This window comes from Glandiceps talaboti, chromosome 1 (genome assembly GCF_964340395.1).
Source record: "Glandiceps talaboti chromosome 1, keGlaTala1.1, whole genome shotgun sequence".
Taxonomy (NCBI): domain Eukaryota; kingdom Metazoa; phylum Hemichordata; class Enteropneusta; family Spengelidae; genus Glandiceps; species Glandiceps talaboti.
The window spans coordinates 16,026,829-16,042,446 of record NC_135549.1 but is presented as its reverse complement, the minus strand read 5'-3'; the positions used below and the strand labels follow the sequence as shown (position 1 = coordinate 16,042,446).

The window sequence follows — 15,618 nt, the reverse complement described above, 5'->3', positions numbered from 1 at the left end:
TTGTCTGTAAGGCTTGGAAATTATTGTCTGAAAGGGTCTGAATAGTCTCAAAATTGACTTTTCAGGGAAAAAACCTCCAGGGCTTCTAGGGGGAGACCCCCTAGGAACCCCCCCCCCCATGAGGTGTACACATCCCAGTCTCAAAGATCTCCCCCCCCCTTCCTCTTACTGTGAAGATCCTATCAAACTATATTTCAAAAATATTTCAACCTTATGTAGTTGCTTTTTACATGTTGGTGCAGTCTTGTAAAGCTTGGAAATGATTTTCTAAACATGTCTGAATAGTCTCAAAATTGACTTTTCAGAGTTAAAAACCCCCTGGGCTTCTAGGGGGAGACCCTTAGGACCCCCATGACAGCTGTACATATTCCCTTCTCAAGCTTTCCCCCTATCTTTCACCTATCTTTTCAAATATATTTACCCTGTGTAGTCAATAATTATAATTATGATAGTGCTAACCCCGGGATCTTATAAAGTAGATGCAAGACAGTCAAGCAGTCCACACTGAGTCACGATCAAAAAATACCTGTCACTCATGAGAATATCATATATGGGGGGTCATCATGTTTTAGAATTAAGTGATAGGGGGGGTCAGCCTGTTTTGGGTTTTACAGATAGGGGGGGGGGGGGATCAGTGACTTTTTGTCGGCCCGGTTTAAGAATCCACCCCCCCCCCCCCAGGCTGGAGAAACTGACCGGTCCCTTATAGTTATAGCATCGAAAGAAAGCCCGAACTTCTAGCAGCAAGACTAGCGAGTATACAGCCATGCTATAAATGTGCTCAAACATCGAAAAGATACCGAGACATAGGGATTTAATACAGTTGTATTTTGACCTAAAACTTGCACATTTTCAAAACATGTCCTACTGGGTAGTAAAAGTTTAGACGAAAGGTTCAAGGTCGTGAAATTAATGACATGTATGTAGGTAGTGTCTTACATTTTGGCTGTCGACGGAAAGAAGCACGAGTGTGCGGACATGAGTCTTTCCTATAGCTCCCTCCAAGCTGTGCCAGTTCGGGGCTAAGAGTGTAATTTTGGGTTCAGCAAATACATCGATCTGTTCGACAATAGCCCTGTTCTGTTCACAGTCATTGGTTTACGTTGCACACATGTAGTATGCATATTTGAAGCCCCCGTATACTGCTGACATTCTCCAGTATTAAACAAGTGTCTTAGGCACGTTATTGTCTACAACGTTTGCATCATTCTGTAACCCTTGTATGAAAAATGAGGGTCGCTAATGTGGACTAAGAATGAAAAAAAGAGGGGTCATCATTGTGTATCACGATGTTACTTTGGTCTGGAAATATCCTCGAAAAAAATACTATCGATATATTTAGTATAGTAAGGTTTACCCTACTGGGATCGTGTTATGTAGTTGCATAGATTGGTCACAAACAGCCTACCTATTGGAAGTGGAGGAGTGCAAGTATGCCCACAGCCATTGGAACAGCATTTCAAATTACGACCACAGTCACCATCCTGGCTACATTCTTCAACACATGTTCCAAAAGAATCACGTCTAACGAATGGGCATTCTCCAGGCTTCGTTAACGCGACTGTTTTGAATAAATGATGGACAAGAAAAAAGGTTATTTAATGATGTGACATCTTTACAATCTGATGTAGTATTTGATTTTTCAAAGAGTCAATAAAACTATGATAGTCTTGGATCATCCATTTCACACAGTCTGTAACTGGCACCATCTTATTACGTCAACCAAAAATTTTAACCTTATGACCACTAATACGTTCGATAGTTGGTGATCAATCTATCTTTTGGATGTTCTACATGGAGTCAATAATTGTGGATGTCATTACGAACAAATAAATGCAAAATACAGGCCAACTTATTTCGTTTCATTCAACTTTTAATTACTTTACCTTTAATTTCTGTTGGTAATGTACAGACGTGTCCACATCCATTAGAGCAACATTTGTCTTCTCCATCACAATCATGGTCGCTGTTACACTCTTCCACACAGGTTCCTACAAGTCCTGGTTCCACAGCTGGACAAGTGCCTGGTTTCTCTACAGAAGCGATATCAAACTGTTTGTTACACAAGCACAAACACATGGCATATTGTAAACGTATGTATGATGCTGACGTGATTATGCCAATGAACTGCCAAAACAACAGGATTGCGATTAAAATTACTGTCGAAGCAACAATAACATTGGTATTTCAAATTTAGCGAATTTCAATATTCCAAGTTCAATGCTAAGAGTTATCTTGGTAGGGGACTGTACAATGGCTATCTTTCATAATATCCCAGACCACTGTCGCAGTGGTAAAAAGCTGTGTGACAACTAAGAAAGATGTCTATTTTAGAGCTCTCTGACCGTCATTTCTAAGCGGACAGGTTGGTAAAAGGCAAGTCACTGGGCTCAAGCAGACAGATTGAATCATAGACTGAAAGGTTCAGCGTTGTGTATGCTCCTTTATTCATATTTAGCTAAATGGTTAGCAGGAGTGCCAACAGTGAATCTACTTACATTTAACACGTTGATCTGACTATGATAGATTTTACAAAGAATGTAATATTCTGGTCCTCGCAAATCGTTACAAGTCACATTTCATTCATTTCATACATACATACATACATACATACATACATACATACATACATACATACATACATACATACATACATACATACATACATACACACACACACACACACACATACATACATGCATGCATGCATGCATGCATGCATACATACATACATACATACATACATACATACATACATACATACATACATACATACATACATACATACATACATAGACATGCATTTCAGCCATGGTCGCTATACTTTCACTATGTTTCAGTCCATGCTGTTATGTGTAGTGAGATATTAATATGTTCTGACCGTCATTTCTAAGCGGACAGGTTGGTAAAAGGCAAGTCACTGGGCTCAAGCAGACAGATTGAATCATAGACTGAAAGGTTCAGCGTTGTGTATGCTCCTTTATTCATATTTAGCTAAATGGTTAGCAGGAGTGCCAACAGTGAATCTACTTACATTTAACACGTTGATCTGACTATGATAGATTTTACAAAGAATGTAATATTCTGGTCCTCGCAAATCGTTACAAGTCACATTTCATTCATTTCATACATACATACATACATACATACATACATACATACATACATACATACATACATACATACATACATACACACACACACACACACACATACATACATACATGCATGCATGCATGCATGCATGCATACATACATACATACATACATACATACATACATACATACATACATACATACATACATACATACATAGACATGCATTTCAGCCATGGTCGCTATACTTTCACTATGTTTCAGTCCATGCTGTTATGTGTAGTGAGATATTAATATGTTCTGACCGTGATTGAATTCTAAAACTTACCGACTACAGGTTCACTCGTAGAAGCAGGTTTACAGGTGTGGCCGCATCCATTTGAACAACACTTCAAATCATCTGGACACTCTCCGTCGTGGCCACATTCTTCCAAACAAATACCAGATGTGCCACTTGGAACAGCTGGACAATCGCCTGCTTTTACTGAAATAATCAATATTTGTAGTTTGATGATTGCATACCTGCCATCAAACGGATATAAATCACGTCTATGCTAAATGTATAACTGTAATAAGCTAAAGTTGGTAGTTTGATACAATTGTGACGAAAGAGAATGGAAATCTGGACGATCGATTGCACTTTATCTAGTGCAGTCATGTGATTTACCGCGTTAGCTCTAGATCTGCTGGTCAGATCATTCTTAGTTTACATGAAAGGAACGTGGGTCTGACTCCTATATCTACAACTTTTCATTCGTCATTCCTCAATTTCATATAAATATGTATCTTGATGAGATTCGTTTCCCACCGGTGTTGATAAAGAGATACAAAGTTCATTTAATCCTATGTCATCAATACTTTTTTCTATTTATTTCACCAGAAATTGTACAAAAGGGTACATAACAGGAATATAAAGAGGAGGAGGAAAAGCATATAAGTTACAATTTCTGACAAAATTACTTCCAACTAATAATTACACCATAGACCCTCCACTGGGGGGTCTATGATTACACTAATACTAAAAGAAAGAATAAAAAAAGGAAGAGCAAATTATTCCTGGTGAGGACCATGATAAAGTCCGATAGGGACTAATCCATAGTCCTGACTTAATAATATATATAAATATATATACAGTTACAGCGTACACTTATCAAATGAAGTGAAGTGAAAACAATACACTATGCACTGAAAATTAAAGAAACAACAATGGAAGACAGGAAAAATGAATCAAATATGTAAAATATGGTGTTTAAGATTTGTCTTGAATGCATGGCGATTATGGGTATTCTTTAAAGTAGGGGGCGGGAGTTCAAGATTATCTTTCCGTCATTTTTTCAAAATAATTACCTGGCTTATTAGGTGTTTTACTTGCCGCTGACATACAGACTCTACCACAACCATTTGAACAACATTTTGTTTTACCACCACAGTCGCCGTCGTTGGAGCAGTCCTGGACACAGATTCCAACAGCAGTGCCATCGATTGCGGGACATTCTCCGGGTTTTTCAGTTATAACTGTTGGAGAAATAAGCAGTATATGACGATGTGGACTTCTATCGTGTTTCCACAGAATCGTCTATCTATTTACCAAACTAACATAATGACATCATCATACTTATTTGCATATTTTAATATGCCAAAGGTATATTGACTAGTCAGTTCCAGCCGAGCAGCCACACAATGAATATATTGTACTGTGTGCATCATTTCCTGATTTGATTGGTTACTATAGCCAAACGGATTTCACTACCGTGGAACTACTCAGATCACACAGTTAATTGTGAATATCTTGTAATGTACATTAGGAATGAAGGATCGCTAACATACACGATGTATGTGTGTGTGTGTGTGTGTGTGTGTGTGTGTGTGTATGTGTGTGTGTGTGTGTATGTGTGTGTGTTAAACATCTTCTCCACAGGGATATTCATAATTCGGGAAGTCAAATATGAGAATTAATCGACGGACGCACTGTCTTACCAGAAATTTCAATTGGCAGCACACATGTATGTCCACAGCCGTTAGAACAACACTTCTCATTTGCATTGCAATCGCCATCATCGGTACACTCTTCTTGACAAACTCCAAAAGATTCGCTTTTCACATACGGGCATTCTCCGGATTTGACGACAGCTACGAAATTACAAAATTTAGCAAAAAAGACCTTTGGAAAATTTGTATATAAAAGAAACGTGCCACTGGGATATAACATATTGCATTTGTATATGTAGAATATATAATGTATAATGATAGAGGTAGTTCATTCTGTGTGGGAATGGTGGTGTTATTGATTTTGACGTTTAAAGCTCAGTCAGCTGTAACTGGAGTGACATTTTTCCGATCAAAAACCAACAAAACATTTGCTAAATACCAATAACTGGACATCGCATATTTTCACTCGGGGATAAGATGAAGTGACGTCACAATTTCTCAAAGGGAACACCGGCGGGCGCTGTATTTAAGGGCAACATGGCGACATACATGAACTTGTTATATCAGAAGATAAAACCGGTTTTTAACCTATACCAAAGACAATTGACCTCAGAAAATGGTACAAATCACTTGCAATGTCATTTGATTTGACCTTCCTTTTAACTAGGGCCGACTGTATCCAGAAATCAATTGATTTTATTCATTACACCATACTATGTCTACTGCTAATATGATTTACCCACATGTGATTCAATATTTTGCAGGGTGTATGATATTACAATAGCGAGTAAGTAATATATAACAAATAAGTTTAAAAAAAAACATTCCAGTTGAAGCTAGTGCAACTTAAAGGTTGAACTTCTGAAGTTCTGACCTATCCTATTGGTCATACCTTTTATTTTCCTGAATTGGATGACGTCCGACATTGATCCCAAACCAGACTGAAAGGCCGCTTGTACTTTAAAGTAATACGTGGTATCTTTATCCAATCCATCCACTACAAAGCTGTCAACATCGCGAACTGTCTTGATCAACCACTCAGAGTCTCTTTGACTGTCGTCAGTTGTGTAGAAAATATAGTATCCTACAAGGAACAGAGAGGAGAAGCTGTTGTGAAAAATGGTGTACGTTGTTGGGAAGGGGTTAATGATGAGAACGAATGAAAAGACGGGATTCAAATAATAACCCGTCGCAAAGAAACTAAGCTTATCTGTACAGAAATATTAAAATTTACAACACATCTTCACAGACAGACGGACGGACGGATGGACGGAAGGACAGACAGACAGACAGACAGACAGACAGACAGGTAGGTAGGTAGGCAGGCTTACTGGCTGGCTGACTGACTGACTGACTGACTGACTAAAAACTGACAGAGTGTAGACACTGACAGAGAATAGACATAGACAAACTGACTAGAATTATCAGTATACTTGCCTAGTACGGGGTCCTTTGGTGATCTTGGACCAACCCAGTTCAAAACAAGTGTAGAGGGTTCATTTCCCAATGTCACTTTGATATTTCTTGGTACATCAGGCGGGATGACGATAGGTGGCACTATACGGAAAATGACATAAAGAAAATTGTTAATGTTCCAGAATTCCGATCACAGTGCTATGATCCATTATAGCAAAATATATTGACATGATACCAAATACAAAAACATAATTACATCTCAACACCAAACCGTCTTCAGGGAAAAAACGCAGATTTTGTACAGATTGAGCTGGCATCGCATATTGATCATATGTATGTAAAGCTAGTCTAAATGATTCCTACTTATTGGCACTTCTACTAAGTATTCGCTAAACCTCAGACCACTATAGAGTTTCTATAGTGGTCTGAGGCTAAACACAATATTTCAATCTATAACATACGGCCAACCTTCTTTGTAGAATATACACGTTTCCCTAGAAATATACGAGAAAAGTGTACCTATTTGTCTTGCTGGGGAACACACATGACCACAACCATTAGAGCAACACTTCTCATCACGTTCACATTCGCCATCATGACTGCATAGTTCGACGCAGCTTCCCACCACATCGTTATCAAGAATGGGACATTCTCCAGGCTTTTGAACGACTAAACGAGAGAGATAATGATATGAAGATTATATCCTCAACGTATACTGTACCACATTTTCTTTTCTTTATCTCCAGCCATGTATTTGATCTGAAACGGTGTATAAACTTCTCTTTGATTTCGAAGATGAACCTAGGTAGCACTAGCTGCCACTTCTTCAAAACCAAACAAATTCAGGTTATAAAGTACACTAATTATTCAATTTGCGTTTACTCGACTATGCTTCTCAGCTTTCTAATTATGCACTGCACGTTAATACGTGTATCATCGCGTGACGAGTAAACCAGCATGCTAGAAAAATCGAACAATTTCTTTGACGTTGAAATAGACTACTTACGAGCTACTTCATACTACTTTAACCATACATATTTGTACTTACTTTGCACGATACAAGGTGGGATGTTAAAATAAAATACAAATTAAGGACAATGAAAGTACAACACAAGGATCCAATCTTGTCATGAAATGTGATCAGAATTAAGGATGAAGTACTGGCATGTATGCATTGTTCACTTGAAATGTAACAACACAGCTTACATTACTCGTGTATGGAAATCGATGATTTGATAGAGTCATTACACAAGAATTGAGTTCTGAACGTGAGATGACTCTCTTCACAAAGTGAATCTTTCATTACATAGGAAGAACGAGGAATTATGAACTTCAGTACAAGGGTCTAGAGAGTCTCGGTTGATTCAAACCTTGTCCACAGAGAAGTTACTATAGAGGGGATGAGTGCACCGTCGTAACGGTATGTTCTTTTATGACGTGATCACTTTGGGTAGAGGATAGAAATTTTTTAAAGAGAAATTTTACTTCAGAAGTTGCAGAGATATCAGTTGTGCTTTATCGGATGTGAAGAGTGTACATAGAGAACTAAAGGAGACGTTATATTGTTCATGGAAGATTCAGAAAACGTTACATCCAGGAAAACACATATACTATAAGCTTTACGTGGAGGTTTTCATCCACCGGCTTCGACAACCGTCTTGCCGTTCTCACCATCGACCGATGTGCCGCTTTCATCATTATCTTCAATATCTAGACCTGTCTTAATAGGAGCTGGTATACGGACATTAGATGCCTTTTTTGATGGTATGCTACTTTGCCTGCCCGGTTTGGCAATTTCTACATCAAGTTTAATGTCTCTTGCATTCTCAGCGGTGACGTCATTTTCGTTTCCAATATCACCCAATCCTGGTGCACTTCGACCACCTCCTGTTACGTCCACCTTCACATTTAGCACTGTTCCATCAGGCAGTTCGATCTCACCTTCGAACGGTTCACTCTCTGGTTCACTCACTGGTTCTCCATCCAAAGCTGGAACACATGTAGTGCCATTTCCGGCAGGTTTGATATTTATTATGCATGGAATATGTTGTGTTAGTCAAAAAACAACACACCCCCTCTCAAACAAATGCTAGAAAATAACACTTCACTATTATTCATCATCTCGAGTTGGATGTTACGATGTAAGTACATTGTATTAGCTGCCACCCTCGGTCTTTGTTGTCACCAATAAAATAATGAAATAACGTTACAATACGTATCGTTCGAATGTATAACTTTAGTAGAGCGTAACATATATCTGAATATGACGCATGGCCTTTCACCAGAACAGTTATCGTTGAATGAAATGAACTATCCCCATTCTGTCATCGAATCACCTTCGACATCATCATTCAAGACAAGAAATAGAGATCACTTAAATCAGTAGTGTGCAGATCTTAACCCTTGACACCCCCCCCCCCCACTGATGGGATACTCCAAAGGAGGCGGTGCCAATTAAGTATCCAGATCAAGATTCAGATCTATTTCTGCCTTTTTATCAAATTGTCACATTAATGTTGATAAATCTCTGTTACTTCAATCAATCATGACAGTAACTCTTTCGACCATTCTAACTTTGAATATTCAATTGCACAATACACAAATATGTATTCGTATACTTAGAGGGATCGTAAAAAAACATATCCTTACCCACTGTTGCCATGCAGACATGACCACACCCATTAGAACAGCATTTGTGTTGGTCCGGACAATCATGGTCATAACTACACTCCTCGACACAAGTACCGAACGAGTTTGGATCAGCAGCCGGACAAGTACCTGGTTTGTCTGGGGCAAAATGGAAATAGAGCAGACAAAGTTTGCATTTTGATATTGATAGACAAAGGAAATGACACAGGGTGTTTTGGCGAACCTTTTTTTTATTAATAAATGCTCTTCTGGTACTTTTAAGGTACATACTGAATTGGAAAAGATGCACACGTGCTAAAATAACTGTTTCCCCTGTCTTACGGTGCCATTTGTAAGAGTGACTATATTTTGTCACCTCACTTTACATCCTAATATCGTCAAAGGATGATCGCTGTATCGTTTTGAACCCATCCTAATCACTCGGATAAACTACTGAAGCTGGTAGTTGCGATTATTTTCCTATTCACCAGTAAATGAGTACGAAATCTTCGACATAGTACAAGTTTCGCCCCTCGGCGGGCTTTTCTAAAAAAGTTTGATTTAATTTATAATTCCTTTCTTTATTTCTAGCTAACTTAAACAGAGTCTTCTTTCATTCAAAACTCAACTTACCACAAGCAGGTTCACCGCGAATTCTGGTGCCGCTAACTTCATTGCCGTTTTTGTCTGTGCACCAACACTGTCCTACACTTCCATGGCACTGCTTCTTGTCGTAGTAACCGTCGTCACGACACGTTGGTACCATCATACCTGGCAATGTGATGATGATGCAAAGTAATCAAAACTGACATATTGTAATGATAAAATCACCAAGCCTCTTGTAAGATTTGATTAATCTTATTTGAGTCTGATCATTTGCTTATTTCCCATATACTGTTGTTCTCCTTTGATTTCGTTATTATATTACATTACATGTCGGGTCTCCACCTCTTGCTCATTTTGCGGCATATGTGCAAATTCCACTCTTGTATTTAAAAATCTAGGCATATATCATCTCACTGTGCTCGTTTAACAAGGTCGCGTTTTCTAACACCAAGTGGTGTCCGTTACGTCCGTCAATGTAAAACCTGAGGACCCAAAGACAGACCTGCCTGGTGTACGTGGTGTATGTTACTTCCGTCAATGTACCCAAAGACAGACCTGCCTGGTGGTGTCCGTTACTCCAAACAATGTATAATCCTGAAGATCGGGTGACAGACCTACACGGTGGTGTATATGTTACCGCTTACACTGTCTAGACCTGTAGACCCGGTGATAAACCTACACCTGGTGGTATCTGTTACCTCTAACAATGTCTAAACATGTAGACCCGGTGATAAATCTACCTGGTGGTGTCTGTTACCTCTAACAATGTCTAAACATGTAGACCCGGTGATAAACCTACCTGGTGGATAAGGGTCAGGCATTGCGTCTAGTTCCCTGCGACATGGTTCGTCTGCTGGTATTAAATCTACAAACAACCAAAATACGTATACACAACATTGATAGAGTTGCCAAGGATTACATAATTACAAAATGTTGTCCTAAAACTTTCACCAGCAACAGTTAAGTTAATTTAAGTGTATTTTGATAGGTTTAGTACAGTTCATTGAGACTACCACAGATTATAATTCGGATTATTGATTATTGATCATTCATTTCCTCTGATCACGGATGATTCAAGGACAGCAACAAAGATATTAAACTTCACAGTATAATAGGATATAATTGTGTGTCGATAAATTTTTTTTCGAAGTGCTGGTATTCTACAAGTAGTAAATATAGTTCATTAGTAGTTTACCTAGTCCACCGAATACGACAGTGCATTCGTGTCCACAACCAGTAGAGCAACATTTCTGTTCACCGGGACATTCTTGGTCGATGGTACACATATCGGCACAAACACCGAACACTCCTCCATCTCTTACAACAGGACAAGTGCCAGGTTTTTCTAAAAAGAAGTCAACATGATGTCTCAATATGCAGACTAACTTCTTGGAGCCAGTATTCATCAGCTGTATAGATACTACAAGGGAGACTTTTATACAAGACATAATTTATGTATTCATTTCCAAATACCTCGTGTCAAGAGATTCTTTAACTTGACTGCCACTACACAGGCCAGGCAGACAATTGTCATGTTTGCCGTTGCAATTAATACACTCGTATTGGTTGTATGCATGTTCCATGACTAGAGTTTTGTTATATGATCATTTCAAAGCCACCAACACATTGCCATATTTACGAATAAACTATAACTGTCACAATCTCGCACACCGGGGCTTATTTTCTTCTGTAATACGTCTTGGACGGTGCCGTAAAAGAGGCTGTGGTTTATGACGGTTCAATTGCCCAAAAATAGCCTTGTATACCGACACATTAGATTTTGCATAGACAAATACAATGAAATTGAAAAAAAAAGTTAAGGCAAGGAACTATTACCTCGCATGGCATTTTCAGCCTCTATACAGACATGTCCTCCACAGGCATTGGAACAACATTTCTTAGTGCTTGGACAATCTCGGTCCATGCCGCACGTGTTTGCACAGATTCCGAAGATCTCTTCGTTCGGGATTGTTTCAGCTGCTGGACAAAATCCAGGTTTTTCTGTAGCAGTTCAAGATAATGTGGAGAAGAGACGTATACAAATAAATTACATATGTATATTCATCGACGCTTTAAAAATAACATTAAATAAGAACTAAAATGTTCTCGAAAATTGAAGATCATGTTACTTTTTGGTTTATGACTCACCTGTTGGAGGTTGGCATACATGACCACATCCATTAGAACAGCATTTGAAATCAGCTGGGCAATCATCATCAATAGTACATAATTCTACACAGATACCCACCGAGCTTCCGGGTAGAGCCGGACACTGTCCTGGTTTGGCAGGTTTAGCTGGAAATTTTCAAATAAGAAAAACAGACATATTTTTCATTTTTTGGATAGTCGCACCTGAGCAGATGAGAGACCGTTGTACTACGATATCATATACTTAGTGTAACATATCAATACACCATTCTCTGCAAAATCACACTACATCGTAAATGATCATACCGTTATCCCACCAACAAATCTTATGTTATTTCACTTCACAACCTGACCTATCATAGTGTAATTTCAACATCAGCTATACGTTACCATGGTTACGATCGTATTATCGTATTATTCTAACATACAGTATGATGAAAAGACGTGACAAACGTCAGTTACTCTACCTTTGACGTCACAGTTGACTTTCTCTCCATTGGAATCAAAGAACTCTGGCTTACAGTCTCCACAAAAGTTGCCCTTGCACTTTGCAGTGGGATTGGCTTCGCAACGTGCACCCTCACATGGATCAACCCGGCAATTTATACGGGGCACTCCTAACGGACAGTCGGCACTCTCATACGCTCCTGTAGGAAAGACAACACTTTGTCACGTTCTTGTTTGCATCAAGGCGAAAAGCATACTCTACTGATAACAATACTTGTAAGGTACTCAAAAAGATAGAAATCAAATACAAATATACTTCATGCCATTGACCACTGTTTAGTATCGATGAAGGACGGTCTAGTCATGATTCAAACTAATTTCAAAATCTTTTGCATCTTACAGGGACAAAGATTAGGTTGATTTTTATCTTAGCTGTATCTCTTAATATGCTTGGGGGACTTAGAAAAGCCATTTCCTCGATCCTACATCGCGCGACTGAGGACTGCTGTACACTGACTGGGGCAAGGTATCTTGGGAATTAAACACAGTTTTAGGAGCTTCGAAACAATTGCCTCTAAATATAACTTGGACAATGGTTCAAGATCAAGAGGTGTGGAACTCCTGTGTCCGTTTTCCATATACTAGTAATGCCTCGTCTCATGTGTACAACAGATCTCCGGCTTCTAATAAGCTATATTTGGTACTTTTTAAAGCTCTATTTTACAGAGGTCGCGCGATGCAGAGTTGAAACCAGTAATGACTTGTCTACGATGATACCACCCTGAATTCTTTTTCCAAAGTGTTCTCTCACCTCCATTACCACAGTCGACTTTATTACCATCCTCTCCAAAAAATTCCGTGTTGCATCCACCACAGAAGTTAAACTTACAACGTGCATTAGGAACACGTGGACAAGTTGCTACTAAACACGGGTCAACTTTACATGCGACGATTGGTACTCCGGGGTCACATCCATAGTACTCATCTAGTTCTCCCTTGACTACAGATAAAAAAGAAACGAGTTCTTCATTTATCAAATGTAACGTATTCCGTACTGTTCAATCTTAAAACGTGAAGTTTTTAGCTTTCTCTATCTCTTTAATATCAGCCTGCATTTGTGTAAATTCGCGGACAAGGAATTGGAAAAGACTTGTCTATGGTATATTGTCGAATCGTACCACATACTAGTATCACCTCTGGATTCACAATTCTATCGTTTAACACATGACGCAAGTGACTACGTACATTATATGGTTTTTCCATAAAAAAAATTTTTATCGGGTACTTTTTTGTTGCATATCATTGTTTTAACCTCAGACCACTACTAGTTAATGGTCTGAGTTTTAACCAATATATATACAATGGTAAAGTAAAACAGATGAGAACATTGGCGATGCTTACGATGGGGACGACCACTGATACGGTTGTAATCATTCGACTGCAGAGTTAGCCGTGTGTCTGTTCTTTCCATGATCATTTTATAGTATATCAGTTACTACTTCTGAAAGCATGCTATCAGCAAATTAAGATAGACACAAACTCAAATTGTTGTTGTTGCATGTGGTAGTTACACAAATCTTGGTTATGCCTCAGACTACTAAAAGAACTTTTAGTGGTATGAGGTTATTGGATATAATCACACTGAATGAGGTTGAATATGCTGGCCACATGAACAAATCTTGCGATCAGAGACACCATCCTACAGTGTGAGTTAAGTACACCAGCGTCCATGGATATCTTAAATCGACATGTCTCTGATGTCTATCATGGTTTCCCGATACCTAATCTGGAAGGTACGCCGTGACGGGGCGCCCTCACACATCGGCCAACCCCTAACAGAGGAGGCCGGTGAGGGCGAAACGTCACGACGTATCTTACAGTCTACTCGATACCCTGATTTCCGTAGTGGTAACATTTACCGAAGGATTTCTCTTTCCTTTTCGAAACTACAGGTACAATTATAATTTCGACTACTCACCACCCAATCTACAATCGACTTTGTTGCCATAGAGATCGTAGAATTCAGCGTTACAACCACCACAGTAGTTGGCACGACATTGTGCATTGGGGAATTTCGGACAATCGGTGACGTCACATGGGTGGATGGCACATCGGATAACGTCTACTCCTTGAGGACATCCATGGAGTTCCGCTACAAATAAGTACATACGAAAAGAAATCAAGACCCAAGGCCTATAGAATTCATCGGATCGTTACATCAGAAAACTCACAGTACTGGCTTTCCATTTGTAGTTACATGTATATTATTCGTATAAAGTTATTTGTTACTAACTACATATATGTCTACGACTCGGTATAGACTTTACGGGTCTAAGTCAAATAATACGTCATCACAGTCTATAAATGTGCAAATTTAATTTACTCGAACTCAATGGATAATTCTGTGTCACGATTGAATTATGATATTCCATCATCGTGAACGAGTCATTGGGTTTACGATATTAAACCTGTGCGTGCGCTACTGTTAATGAGCTGTAACATGTATAGTAGACATGGGTGTCAATCAGAAGAAAGTGTGTTCGCGCTTTACAGAAGTACAGAATATAAAAGTATTGTTTCGCCATTTTATTCACCATGGCACACAGTTGATTTGTCTGCGCTCCCCCCTATTGTGTCAAAGGTCAGGGAGATCCTAGACTTTGCATTGTAAATAAATAAATATTTATTTTCCCTCCAGATACGAAAACTATCTTGTATCTAAGATACACCCTATCGTGGCGCCGTCATCGGCCTACATCTCTCAAGAAATGAAGAATAATAGATAGCCGATGAGGGCGGACCTACCTTCAGTGTGACATTTCACTGGGTTTCCCAACGCGTCAAAATATGTTGCACTGCATTCACCACAGTAGTTCGGTTTACAACGATAATGTGGACATTTGCTATCATCACATGGATTACGTAGACACGCCACTTTACGCTGACCTGGTGGACATCCATCTTCACTCACAATGGCGGCGCCTGTGATAAGAGTTGGTAAACAGTATTGATTTGAGGGGGGAGGGGGAAGGAGGGGGAGGTTATACTATCTATTAAATGCAGTAAAAGTCTAACCTACCATTTGACTTACATTTCGTTTGTAGCGTTATCTTTTAATACTTAGTAATATATTTGTGGTAAATAAAACTAGTAGTCGATGCATGCCATTATCTACGACCTTGGTCTCTTACGAATTTGTAAAATAACCCGAAAATGTTGGTAGCCCACCCCATCTTGCTCAGGAAATATGGGGAAGTAAAAAAAATCCGCAAAACATCGAGTACCCTAACCTACCTGTAAGCATACGCATGTATATACATCTACTCTGCCACCACACCTCCCCCCTCC

General features: G+C 39.1%; 1 protein-coding gene across 3 annotated transcripts in view; it reads right to left on the bottom strand.

Annotated features, from left to right (window-relative positions):
* Positions 1–15,618, bottom strand: part of LOC144452853 (uncharacterized) — a 41,436-nt gene that overhangs the window by 18,872 nt on the left and 6,946 nt on the right. For 2 of the 3 annotated variants that reach the window (XM_078144077.1, XM_078144157.1), the window contains exons 6-23: positions 15,076–15,252; positions 14,249–14,422; positions 13,082–13,270; positions 12,291–12,470; positions 11,824–11,970; positions 11,512–11,676; positions 10,871–11,020; positions 10,475–10,540; positions 9,703–9,840; positions 9,091–9,228; positions 6,961–7,110; positions 6,463–6,582; positions 5,918–6,109; positions 5,074–5,226; positions 4,444–4,611; positions 3,425–3,580; positions 1,887–2,033; positions 1,409–1,561 (exon numbers count right to left, since the gene is read on the bottom strand). In XM_078144077.1, coding sequence (XP_078000203.1) covers positions 1,409–1,561; positions 1,887–2,033; positions 3,425–3,580; positions 4,444–4,611; positions 5,074–5,226; positions 5,918–6,109; positions 6,463–6,582; positions 6,961–7,110; positions 9,091–9,228; positions 9,703–9,840; positions 10,475–10,540; positions 10,871–11,020; positions 11,512–11,676; positions 11,824–11,970; positions 12,291–12,470; positions 13,082–13,270; positions 14,249–14,422; positions 15,076–15,252 — 2,763 coding nt within the window. The remainder of the gene's footprint in view (positions 1–1,408; positions 1,562–1,886; positions 2,034–3,424; positions 3,581–4,443; positions 4,612–5,073; positions 5,227–5,917; positions 6,110–6,462; positions 6,583–6,960; positions 7,111–9,090; positions 9,229–9,702; positions 9,841–10,474; positions 10,541–10,870; positions 11,021–11,511; positions 11,677–11,823; positions 11,971–12,290; positions 12,471–13,081; positions 13,271–14,248; positions 14,423–15,075; positions 15,253–15,618) is intronic. The other variant, XM_078144240.1, reaches the window with a different exon arrangement.